At 38.2% G+C, this 13,551-nt stretch overlaps 1 protein-coding gene across 2 annotated transcripts in view; it reads left to right on the forward strand.

Annotated features, from left to right (window-relative positions):
• MMS22L (MMS22 like, DNA repair protein) overlaps nucleotides 1-13,551 on the forward strand; it is a 119,185-nt gene that overhangs the window by 95,943 nt on the left and 9,691 nt on the right. For both annotated transcript variants that reach the window (XR_005068473.1, XM_037059736.1), the window contains exons 20-22: nucleotides 1,750-1,919; nucleotides 4,960-5,171; nucleotides 8,070-8,233. Coding sequence is in view for 1 of the 2 variants with exons in the window: in XM_037059736.1 (XP_036915631.1) it covers nucleotides 1,750-1,919; nucleotides 4,960-5,171; nucleotides 8,070-8,233 (546 nt within the window). In the remaining variant the exon portion in view is untranslated. The remainder of the gene's footprint in view (nucleotides 1-1,749; nucleotides 1,920-4,959; nucleotides 5,172-8,069; nucleotides 8,234-13,551) is intronic.

Consider the following 13,551-nt stretch of genomic DNA (forward strand, 5'->3'; position numbering starts at 1 on the left):
ATAAGGAAATGCGCAAAAACTCTTATAGTGTAGCTCTCTTTCAATTGTGGGAGCTTGTTCCCCAAAACCTTTGTATATTTTCAGCTTTATCAGTAAATAAGTAGTATTTTTATAGCCACAAAAACGACTTCTTTTTTACAAAGCTATGCTATGTATTTATACTTTCCTCAAGTTCTTTTACTGCAGAAATTTTTCTCTCTACATTTTTAGTACCACACACACTGAAATGTACTTTTTTGAAACTTCAAAGAAGTGCGAGTCTGTTGTATCAGTCCAACGAATGTATCACCTCTGCCTTCCATGAACTCATAAAACTTAAGATCTTAAGCAGAGCATTTTAACCGTGGCAGAAGATGAAATACAGGGGTCGATGGTGCATTTTTGGTTGGAAGGTCCTTGCTCTGTATAAGTTAATACCTGGGTGACACCTTAGAGTGGTGTGAATCATCTGAAATGTCCGTGATGATGGCAGTTCCTCTTATGGGTATATTAATGTTCGTTAGAATGTGAGTTCTTCTTCCATTGCTGTCACTCTCAAGTTTTCTACCTACTGGAAAAATGAGGAGCGAGCCAGCATTATTTAAAATATTGCTAAGTGAGCATTGGGTTTCTTTATGATTGATTATTGTATTTCCTTTTACAACAGAAGATTAATGTTGCTGTTTGTTGTTCTTAGAAGTGATTATTGGTGGGCTTTTTTTTTTAAACGTCATTGTACTCTGCTATAAGCATATTTTGTATTCCTTCAGAACTTGAATTTTAAACTTTTTATTTTATGAAAATGGCTTTGAATTTTATCACCTCTTTTGCTTTCTAAGATAAGATAAAATATAAAAGTTTATCCAGTACATTTACCACTCTGCTCTTTGGGCAAGTACTTAATCCCCTCCTTTTAAGTATGTTTTTTTTTTTTTTTCAATAAAGGAGACCTCCGTGGCAGTAACACACTGTAGTGGGAATTATAAATCTGTTTTCAATGATTAAACAAAGTGTGCTCATTTTGTTAAGCTTTACTACCTTCAAATGTAGAGATCGCCAGGCTCCCATCATGGAATAAAGACATCTGTTTCTCTTCTTTCAGAATTAAAATTTAAACTCACTATTTGTTTATATTAAACAATTGAAAGTTATAAAAACTGAAATTCAAGGAGGTTAAATGGTTGCTTCAAGGGTGTTACAGCTAATCCTTTTTTCCTATTTTAACAATTTAATTTAGTTATATCTCTCCTTGTTGCAAACTGGGTTGAGATAGCATATAAAACTGTATGTAAGACAAAAATTAAAAGAAATAAGGGTATCAGAAAAATGTGGAGTAGCATGATGAAGCCCAGCGAAAAGTGTCCACATAAAAACGTAGCATATGATTTTACAGTGTTCTGAAAATTGGATTGTGTTTGCTTCTGAGTTTTCTCGAAGCCAAAAGAGAGAGACATCTTATTAATTGCATCACTCAACTTCGTGCACACATAATGTGGAACCAAATCACACGGCACAGAGGAATGTGTATGTTTTAGGTATCAGCCACTCAGGAAATGTATGGGTTTTTTTGGCCCAGAACTCTGAAGAAAAATTTGTCTTTTTAGTGAAATACATCATTTGACAACATTTTTTTGATTCATAATAAATGTTCCTTCCAAGTGCCTACTTTAATGTGTTCCTATGTGCTTTAATTATAAATTTTTTAGTAGAATGACAAAATTTTCTCCTTAAAAGATCATCGTAACTACTGTGACTGCTCTTCTCTGTTAGGAATCCTTGTTAAATCCTGGGCACAGATCTTCGCCACCTCTAAAGCCCAGAAGTTGCTGTTCCGGATCATAGATTGCTTACTGCTGCCCCATGTGGTGCTGCAGCGAGAGACGGAGCTGCCCGCACCCAGGCTGGCTGCAATTCAGAGGAACCTTCCTTTGTATCTCCAGGTATACTAAGCGTGGCTACTTAAAAGTTAAAAAAATATATTTTTGATACATTGCCTTAAAACAGCTCACTGAGCACAGATTTAAAAACCATGCATTGCCATTTCAATGCATATGGTACATGTGGCACTTACATTTAGCATGTTTTACATCCTTTTGTGTTTGGCTATGAAGACAAAGGTAGAAAAGACAAAATCTATACCCTCAAGAAGTTGGAAGCTGATAGAGGAGGCTGAGTAGCATAGACACTTAGAGCAGTGTGCTCAATAGAGTTCTTAGGCCTCATCTGTCTGTCACCCAGACCGGGATGGAAGGTGGGAGAGAGCACACTGCACAGGATACTGTATGTCAAAGAGCAGCGTGGGTAGGAGTTGAAGTTCTGTTCCTGTGAAGGGCATGATTTTTGCAAGGAATATGACCTACTGGCAGGGGAAGCAATTCAGTTGTGGCTGGAGATTCATACGGGAGGAGCCGCATCCTCAGGGTTTCATACCATGCGGTTCGGACTGGTTCTTTTACACAGGGACTCCTGATGGACTTTGAGTGGGGGAGTGGGAGGGACGCATGCTGACAGTTTAGAGGAGCAATTCTGGTGACAGTAGCCAACATAGTGGGTGTGGAGCTTAGATTGGAGACTTGGAAGGCAGTAACTCGTTCGTTATCTGAAGGTGTTGAACTAAGGTGGTGGGTGTAGAGCTCACAGTAAACTTCAGAAACATTTAGGAGCTCCAGGCAGAAAGACTTGCTGAGTGTTGTAGAGCAACAGAAAAAACAATACTTTTGAGATTGTAGGGGGTCTGCTTAGGTAGGTAGTAGTGCTACTAACGAAAATGGGGTATTCTGGACATGAAGGGATGATGGTAAGAATTTCTAAACAGCTGTAATTTGAGGTGCTGGGAATATCTGGCTAATGATGTTCATTAGGCACTTGGAAATATCGATCTGCCATTTAATTGGAGAAAGGAGGTGTACTTTTTTGTTCATTAGTATCTGATAATAAAGATAAGTGCTCCTTATTTAGGTTCCAGCAAGGGAAGCTGAGGAAGAAGGGGACGTGGATTTCAATTAGGTGATAAGCAGTCTCTTCCACAGATGGTTTTTTAAAACAGATTTTTACAATTTCTAATTCATTTGAAGTTGGCTCTTTAATTTTGTATTCACAGTAGCATTTAAGGCAAAGTTGAGTGTCCACCAGCAAGATGAAAAAGCACTGCCAGCTCCCAGGGGACTGGATGCAGGGCAGTTGGGGGCAGCAGGGTCTTGCAGTGCCTGCTCTGTGAGCCCTCCTAAACCCAATGTGTACATTTAATAAGAAGTCGTATAAGCCTCCAAAGTGTAAATTGACAAAGTTGGTGAATTATCCATTTGACAGAATTGACTTGGTGCTATATCTTTAATTTCTTGAAAGTACACAGCTTTCCTCTTCACAATTTTCAAAATGTATCCGTTTATGACTTCATCTTCTGATTTGATGTGCTTTTCCTTAAACAAAGCACTAAAGAAAGGAGGTACTAGGTGTCCATTATTTGTTTAATTGTTTTAATTGCTAGTGTTTTAACAGCACTACGCTAATTTTTATTACAAATAACCTTTCAAAATTACTTACTGGGTAAGTAGTTACAGCTAAAATGTAGTCATAAACATTTCCCGGGGAGAAGGGAGAATGAGAGAAAGGTACAGAGAATAAGGAGCATAATTGGTAGGTACAAAATAGACGGGGGCAGGGTAAGAATAGTATGGGAAATGGAGAAGCCAAGGAACTTATATGTACAACTCATGGACAGGAACTACAGGGGGTATTGCTAGAGGGAGGGAGGCGTAAAGGGGAGAAAAAATGGGACGACTCTAATAGCATAAAAGAAATAATTGAATATATATTTCCCATTCAAATCAATAAACAAATTTAAAAACCAAAATGTAGATATAAGCATTTCTAATTCTTTCTCTGGGAAAACACATTGTGAACCACAAAGCTTATAAAGGAACTTTTAGATCGTAATTTGTTGTAGTGTTGCTGATTACATTTAGTAATAAGTAATATTGGCAGAAAAAATTCTGTTTCTTGTAGTTTTGGTTGAATTGTAACTGTCAAGTACTGGATTCCATATGGAAGTATGTTGTTAATTTCTGTACAAAGGGAAGGATTAAATCAACAGATGTGCAACATGACATTGTGAGTTCAGTGTGACCTTGATCAAGCTCCTCACTTTCCTAAACCACAGTGTCCTCAGCTGTAAAATTAGAACTATGGTAACACTAACTCAATGGTTTTTTGATTAATTTAAATGAAATTATGTATATAGCCCCGGCTGGTGTAGCTCAGTGGATTGAGCGCGGGCCTGCGAACCACACGATCGCGGTTTGATTCCCAGTCAGGGCACATTCCTGGGTTGCAGGCCAGTTCCATACATTGATGTTTCTCTCCTTCTCTCCTTCCCTTCCTCTCTAAAGATAAATAAATAAAATATTTTTTTTAAAAAGAAATTATGTATATAAACTACATGGCCAGTGCCCAACAAATGAAAGCCTTAAAATAAATTGTCATTATTCTGAGTCATAATCTGCATTTTTCTCCCTTTGTTAATTAAAAAAAATTATCACCTTTCTTAACATGGAATACTGTTAGCATAAGTTTTGTCTTAGATAAATGATCAGTGCCCTACATTTAAAAAAAACTGACCTAAAATATATTTTATACTTTGGAATTCCACATATACATGCAGTTAATGAGTGTGGTGGTCAGAGTTTCTGAGGATGAGAGAAAGAAGCTTCCTCTGCCTTCCTGCATGTTTCCTGCCTTTTTCGAGTGTGCCCCAGAGACAAGTCTGGATGGGGGTTGCCACGGCATAGGTGTTACCAAGCTCAGCAACTCCCCGAACTTCATATCACACCTGCTGTTGATAGCAGGTGGTGTCCTTGTTGATTGTGATAAGTTACAAAGTCTGCCCTGAATATATAAATGTAGGGACCTAAATTAGTAAGTTCCTAAATATTTTGTTAACTTTACCTTTTAATATTATATTTGGTTTTTTTCCTTCCGTAGGGCATGTGTAACGTGTGTTGTCAGTCTCAAAATGCAAACGCCTATTTGAATCAGTTGCTGAGGAGTGTCATTGAGCAGTATATTGGGCGGTTTCTTCCAGCATCACCATATGTTTTAGATCTGGGACAGCATCCGGTTTTGTTGGCATTGAGAAACTCTGGCAATGGTGCATCTATGTCACCTCTAAAGAAATGCATTGTACAAGTCATAAGGTACCTCTAAATATTAAAAATAAGTGGTATTTACCATACATTAATCTATTAAAAAGTAATGAAGCATTTCAAAAGTATTGGTCTTCCTTAAAATACCAGTAGTTTAGAAAACTTTTTTTCTGAAAAGCATTATCTAAGATGTTACTAAAATGATTTTTGCTCAAGGCAGCCTAAGACAATATTTTTTTAAATTGCTTGTTTTCTCTATACAGCAACTATTTTTCTTATATATGTTTTAAAGGTGTGTGTGCATATATTTTTTAATTTTTTATCAGATGAACAGTGACTGTTTTATACTGTATACAATACAGTAATTATATCTTATGAAAGATAATAAGTGAAAATATCACTAATATGAAAAAGGAAGTGATATGAAGTACTATTTTTTAATCTATTCTCTGTCTTAGTAACTCAGTTTTATTATTAGGCAGACAAATAAATGAAACTTTCTGAGGTTTTGTACTAAAACCCAGTGCTTTTTAGCTGCAACATTAGAATATTCAATATAGAAATTATCTTTTCTTTGCCTTCAAAGGGTATTTACCATCATGTGAAATCAAATTTTAAACTTTAAGATGCTATGGTATTATATATTCTTATCCAGTGGGTGGTTTTTTTTTTTCTGTTTCTAATGACCTGATATTATCCATCCACTCTTTACAGAACTAAGAGTCTAAACTTGTTCTTCTCCAGCCTCGTTCCTGTGTTCCGAGTTTTCTGTTACTCAGGTTTGGGACAGCTTTATGGCTTTGTTCCCTCCCCTTTGCCAGCCTCTGGCAAATGACTGTTTCCTTTCCTTCTTTTCACATCTCTCTTTCCTTATCACATTATACCTAGGCTATTGCTCGATTTTCCTAACCACGTTCACTATCTCATCTTTTCTTCTAGTCCAGCCTCAGTCATTCTGCCAGATTGCTTTTCCTGAAATACTGTTTTGTTATGATACTCTCCTGTCCTCAGACCTCTTCTTCCTTTTTTTTGAGGGGGGAGGCCTATGGAATTAACTGTATACAAACATAATGAGACTGGTTTAGTTGTTGCCCCTCCAGAATGCTTTATAGTTCCCTCCATTGAATGACCATCCATCTGGACAAAAGTCCACCCAGACGTTCTAAGACCTACACCTAATATTTTCACGTACCATGACCCTTCTTTCCTTCTGAAGTCACATGCTCTGGATGGTTCCATTCACAGAATTGTAGTATTCTCACCTTACTTGTATCTGAATTCCCACCAAGGTGGTATAGTATTCTACCACCCTGTTTGAGACATCGTGTAAGTAATTTTAGTGCAAAGCAAATGACAACCGCTGAGGTAAAGTTAAATCCTGAAGATCATAAAACTGTTGTGAAGCCCAATGTTGAAAATCCTGGCTGCTTTAGCTGACTTTCCTATTTGCCACTGAAAACTTTTTTCTCGTGATTTGTAGTTGAAGGCTGCAAATGTAAGAATTCCTTTTTCTTTTAAATACTTAGGAAAGAAATAGAGATTGCCCCCTATGCCTTACTCCATTACATGCTTCTCTACTCCTGCAGTGAGTAAGTCTTAGTTCAGGCTCCTTCCTCTGAATTTCTGAGAATTCAGGGCTTATCATTCAGAGGACCTGTCACATTATTTCATGATGGTCTTTTCTTTTTTCTTGTCTAGCTTTTTTACTGGACACTGAGCCCCTTGCTTTCAGAGACCATATTTTACTCAACTTTCCATTCTGGTTCTCAGACTTGGACCTGGTACACTGTAGGACCCAGTAAACATTTGTTGTAAGCATTAGGGATTCAGCAGTGCAAGAAAAAGACAAATCCTTGTCCTCAAAGAATAAATGCATCTTGTAATATGTAATATTTGTCTGATGTCACTGCATGAAGTAGAAATGATGATGAAAACATAGTTCCTGCCTGTATGGAGTTTATAATTCTCAGTGATTTCTGTGTCTCATCTTTGCAAATTAATATTGCTTTGCAAGTATATGCAGATGTCTAGTTTAGATTTAGCTGCATTTGACAATTTTTCATATTGTCTAGACTTTTTGGAAATCGCGTAATCACACATTGCAGGGTCAGACCTGATTAGTACTTGGATGGGAGGCCGCCTGGGAATACCAGGTGCTGTAGGGTAGGCTTTTGCCTCCCTCCTTTTGCTGATGCCCCAGCCAGGCCATTGGAGACTACTCACAGATGTCCACTGAACACCTGTTATGAGCCAAGAACTATTCTAAAAGGTAGAGATACAAAAATGAGTCAGGTGAATTATCTTTCTGATCGCAGTTGAGTTCTAATGCTAAATTTTGTCCTGCTTTGAGAGAAGATATGAAATCCTAAATTCCCTCTCTGATTCTTTCACTTCCAAAGGGAAGGAAGGAGGTAAAGCTAAGAGTGGGAAGCTAATTCCTAGGATAGTTTTCTTATTGAATTGGAGGAAAAAACAGGCCCCTTCCAAATCCCTACAAATAAATAAATGTGAGAAGAGGCTTCTTTACACAAACTTGACATAGAGAATATTGCATCACTGAGAAGCTGATAGAGGAGATCAGGCCTGTATTAGGAAAAAAATCAAATTAACAATTACATTTTGAAAGATGAATAAAACTAGCCAACTCTTACACACAAAAACAATTACATTTTTATTTAGATTTTGATAAAGTTCCTTTTAAAACCAGGTTGCTTTAAATTTAGTTTGTGTCTCTATTCCAGTTTAGTCCTTACAGCAGAACAAAAGGATATGCAGTCACTGCTTCTAAAGTTCTGTGTTTGAAATAGCATGGTAAAATATACATGCTTTTTAGAAATTGTGCTTTAATAATTTGTGGGGAATAAAATTTGCCGATGTCTATAATATATATGTCATTTGCTTTTCTACTTAAAACTTTGAACAGAAAACCAAAATTGTGCTTCCTTTCAGGAAATCCTACTTTGAGTGTAAACAGTTCTTGCACCCTCCACGCTTAGCATCCATTCTGGCCTTCATCCTCCAACTTGGCAAAGAAACCAGCATAGACGTTTCCGAGGTTGGACTTCTGCTCCCTGGCGTCTTAAAGTGCTTGGTGTTGGTCAGTGAACCACAAGGTGAGTGTGAGTTTGTGTTTGTTTGTTAGAATTTTCTGTTCACTATTTAATAATTACTCTTTCCTATCAGTTAAATTGATAGTTAAAAAAGTATGGTATCAGTTTGTATATATCGTGGCTAAAGAAGAAACTCCAAAATCCAGCCAATAACTGAGGTAGAGCATGATAAAATGGTTAAAACCTGATGTTTCAGTATAGTTTAGTTTTTTTTTAAGGCTTTTAAAATATATTTTCAGAGAGAGGGTAAGGGAGGGTGAAAGAGAGGGAGAGAAATGTCAGGCCAGTGCTCAGTCCACTGAGCCACACCAGCTAGGGCTAGTTTATTTTTTTCTAAGACAAATAATTTGCTTAAGGGCTACTTCCTCTGATTAGACTTGTTAACCTCTTAAAGAACATTTGTTCAATCTGATTCCAATATGAAATGCATTTGTTCAATATTAAGTTGTGAGAAGTCAGCATAATTTCTTTTATTCAGGTGTCTGCTGGAATATCTAAGCTGATTTCTTGGGTAAACTTGTAAGGATCCTTTGATCCTATTCCTTTGTTTTCAGTCTCCTCAGCCTCACTGCCAGTGATCTCTTTAAAGCATCATTTATTTAATCCCCACTGTGAGTAGCCTGCTCTAATAAGCTTATTGGGAATATGCGGAATAGTAGCCACAGTTCTATCCTGAAGGAATTTTTTAAATGTAAATAGAATGCTCTTGTGTGTGTGTGTGTGTGTGTGTGTGTGTGTGTGTGTGTGTGTGTGTGTATCACTGTAATGTGATTGTTCAGGGCAGGGCTTCTCAAGTGTTTCTACCTAAGCACTTATAACTGCTGTGATAAGGGAGTGTGGTGCGGATCCTCAAGGATCTGAGGGCAGTGCCCAAAGTGGTAGCTAAAAGCTCAGATACCTCTTTGAAATGTTCTGTTTTATCTCAAAAATTTTATGCATATTTTGTTTTAATCCTTACTTTAATAATTTAAAATGTTCTTTCTGCTCTCAAGCTTGGGTTTGTGGAAAATGTTATGTTAATTTAAAATACCCTTACTTCATAGTCATATTCCTTCACTGAAGAATACCCAGATGGAACCCAGACTTTTCTTTAGAAATTTTGCCCTCACTGAAAACTTATGCAGACTTTTAAAAAAATTCTCGCCCAAGGATATGTTTATTGATTTGAAAGAGAGAGACATCTGTCTGAGAGAAACATTGATTGGTTGCCTACCATATGAGCCCTGACTGGGGATCAAACCCACAACCCATATGTGCCCTGTCCAGGAGTTGAACCCACAACCTTTTGGTCTAGGGGACAACACTCCAGCCAACTGAGCTACCAGCCAGGGTGGCACAGTATTAATGTCAGTGAAAGCTTGTTGTTATGTAATACAAAATTTACAAAATTCCTTGAAACAGAGGAGACAGTATAAAATTTTAGTTAGCCTTGTATTTCGATGATGGTAATATTTATTATGAAGAAAACCAGACTTTGAAAGGTGAGCTTTTCCTCTTATATCTAGAGTAAACCAAAATTAATTTTAGGCCTGTAATAAAGAAAAAAAGCATTTATTGGAGTTAAAGGAGCTCAATCTGTATCTGGGAGACACAGATTCAGGGAGCAATCTGGATTGTCCTCCACCAAGACAAAGAGGAAGCCATCTTCTATAAGTTCCCACCCAAGATCCCAATTTTATGCAAATGAGGCTTCCAAATTGTGCAGTTCTGATTGGAAAGGACAGGGTTCTTTGGTAGAAAGATGAAACCAGGTGTTTCGAGGTGGTTGACTCAGGCAGCGTAAGTCAGCAGGGCACAGTGCAGAAGGCCAGGATTTCAGTCTGAGGCTCTTGCTGGTATGCAGAGTATGAGAAGCCTGTCAGCAGACTGTTATTACTCGGAAAATCCGAGCCTTCGCTTGCCCCTGGGGCGTTCATCTCAGCAGATAAATTCCTTCTTGAGGTTCACATCAAATACTCTTTCTTTCTGGGTCCACACGAGCTACCGAATGCTTCAGCGCAGATGCAATACAGAATTCTCTGCATAGTGCTGCACTGTATTTGTCACCCTGAGGGAGCAACATTTGGCGTAGCTTTGCATGCTTGTCTCAGAGAAGACTGTGGCTCTCCTGGTTGTGTCAGTGTTTAAAAGGACAGTTGGTCCAGTCACAACAGGTGTTACTAAATGACTCCGCAAGCCCACTCCCAGTTGTGTGCCCTGGAGTATTTTAAACACATGCTCACTCCAGAACCCGTACAGAGAGCTTGACGAGTTCCACATCTTACACAGCAATGTAAGCCTGCTCTCCAGCAAAACTGGTGAAAATTACTTCAAAGAAAGCGTTCTCTGGAAATAGTCCTGAGAGTATATAGTAGGTGGAGAAACATTTATTAAAGAAAATCTACTAAAACTGGGTGTAAGAGTCTGTGGTACTTGATCCCAAACCACTTCTTTTCTCCCAGTACAGAAGCTTTCTCCAGAGTTAATAAATCCAGGAATATCGGGCTCCCTCTCTCCCCAGTTTCCAATCAATGGGAGGGCTAGGATCCTGTGAGAGGCTGTATACAACATTCTCATCGTTCTTCCACACTGCCTGATGCTGAATTTTGTTTCAGGGCAGTATGGCTAAGTAGGGACTTGATGATACTGCTCAGCCCCACTCTGGGACAGTGGGAATGTGCTGAGTGCCACACCACTGACAATAGTGGGGTGCCAGTCATTCCTGCCACAGCTTGTATGTGGGGGTTCCATGCCGAGAGACTCAAGCTGAGAGGACCTGGGGCAGCTGCTGCCCCTCCTTCCAGGAGACTCAGCTCTTAGAGCGGGTGTGTCACTTAGAATGTAGTAGGCACCATTGTCTCTATCCCCAGCTTCGGGCCTTGCCTCTGAGATTAACTAAGGCCTGGAACTCTGAATCTCTCCCCAAAGAACTACTTCCTTTGCCACACAGTATGAAAGTTCAGGCCTGCGGGGAATGTCAAAAACAGTGGAGTTTGTGATAAAAGGCAGTAGGTAGGGGAATAATAGATTCATTGGAGCTATAAAATAATCTATAGGCCAGCTTTGGTGAGAAAACTGGTGAAAGACAGCTGGTTAGAGCCCTTGGGTCAGAACGAGTCTCAAACACTGACCTCAGTGTTTTATCCTTTAAAAAAAGCTGAACTTGGTTAGACCAGTCTGTAAAGGAATTTATGCCCCAGGGCATTCTCAAAAATAATAGCATAATCAGCTAGCAATTAGTGGAGCACAGCAGCTGGCGTCAACATGGGAAGGGACAGTCAAAGAGAGCACTGTCAAAGCCACTGTCCTCTGGTGCAGACCGCGGGCGCACCCAAGGTTACTTGGCGCCTGAGGAGCCATGCCAGAGGCTTCACCTTGGGGAGTGGGGAGAAGGGACAGGAAGTAGACTTCACTAAATAATTTCCAGTTTTCAACAAAGAAAAAAATTAGAAGACATACAAAGAAAAAAACAGTATCATCTATACACTGCAGGGCAAAAGCAGGCAACAGAAGCTGTCAATGAGAGCAGTCAAATGTTGGATTTAATAGACAAAGACTTCAGAATAGTAGAGGAACACAAAACAGGAGACATTTAGAAAACAGAATGTGAAATGACTGATCTAAATCCAACCATGTCAATAGTAACAATAATTGTGAGAGGATTGAACAGTCAAAAGGCAAAGGTTGTCAGAGTGGGTTTTTTTCCTAAAGATCTGACTATATACCTGTAGGAAACACTTTAGATTCAATATTGAAAGTAGAAGGTTGAAGGTGATGCACATCATTGCAGACTAACCACAGAAAGCAGGCCTGGCCATACTAATGTCAGACAAGATAAACAGCAGGAACTCTTGCAATCCAAGGAGATGGCATCTTTTTCTTTAGGTAGTCTCTTAATTTCTGTCAACAATGGTAGTTTTCAGATTATAAATTTGCATTTCTCTTTTATTAAATTTATTTCTTGTTCTTTTGGGGGCTATTTTATTGGAATAATTTTCTTAATTTTATTTTTAGATTGTTCATTGAAAGTACATAAAAATACATTTTTGTATTTGTATCCTGCAACTTTGCTGAACTAGTTTATTAATTCCAATAGGTTTTTAGTGGCATGCTTAGGATTTTCTATATACAAATCTATTATCTGCAGATAGTGGCATTTTTCCTTTTTCCTTTTTAATCTAAATGCCCTTTATTTCTTTTTCTCACCCTGACTAGAACTTGTGGTACAATGCTGATGGAAGTGGCAAGAGTGGACATCCTTGTCTTGTTCCTAATCTTAGTGGGAACGCATCTCACCTCTCACTGTTAAGGATGAGGTCAGCTGTAGGATTTTTGTAAATGTCCTTCATCAGATTCAAGCAGTTCTCTTCTGTTCCCAGTTTGTCATTATGTAACAGATCTCTTTATCTCTGATAATTCTACTTGTTCTGAAGCCTCCTTTGTCTGAAATAATGTATCTACTACAGTTCTGTTTTTAATTTTGTTAGCATTGCATATATTTCTCCTTCCCTTTAATCTATCTATGTCTTTGTATTTAAAGTAGCCACAGTTGCAAGACAACATGCGGTTGGGCCTTCTTTTTTTTTTTGTCTATTATATTATCAGTCTGTCATTTAATCTGGACCATTCACATTTAAAGTGATTATTGATACAGTTGGATTAATGCCTACCATATATATACTATTCATTGCTCTTATTCTTTTTAATATTCTGCTCCTTTTCCACCTTTTCTGATGGTTTTAATTGAGCACTTTAAATTATTGTATTTTCTTTTCTTTTTTAGCACACCAAATATACTCTTTTAAAATTTTTTATTTTTAATGGTTTCCCCAGAATTTGTAGTAGATTTATTTAAACCGGTCCAAGTCTACTTTCAAATGACACTGTTTCCCTTCATGGTAGTGGGAGTACCCCTTGCCATGGTGTTCCCGACCCCTTTCTCCTGTCCTTTATAACATCACTGTCATTCGTTTCAAATATCCATAAGGTGTGGCCACAAAATACTTGTTGTGATTATTATTTTGAACCAAAGCTGTTAGATCAGTTAAAACTGAAGAAAGAGGAAAATGAAGAGAATCACAGCTTACAAGGACCAGAAACCTGCTGCTGGAGCTCATTTTGGTGGAAATGTTTAAACTGAATTAGACAAACTCTTCTATGTTCAGTTTTGGGGGCAGCAGTTTGCCCTATGACCTCATTTCTCTGATGCATCTAGGAAGAGTTGTTCTTCTTTTTGTTCAGATTATTTCCGCAAGTTGTTCTGCTAATTCAGTGCCTCTCCTACCAGAATCCCAACAGACTTCTTTGTAGAAACCGACGAGCCGAGTCTATAAAATACGTAA

The sequence above is a fragment of the Sturnira hondurensis genome, unplaced genomic scaffold, assembly GCF_014824575.4.
Source record: "Sturnira hondurensis isolate 20B ecotype Veracruz unplaced genomic scaffold, ASM1482457v3 Scaffold0011291, whole genome shotgun sequence".
Taxonomy (NCBI): Eukaryota; Metazoa; Chordata; class Mammalia; order Chiroptera; family Phyllostomidae; genus Sturnira; species Sturnira hondurensis.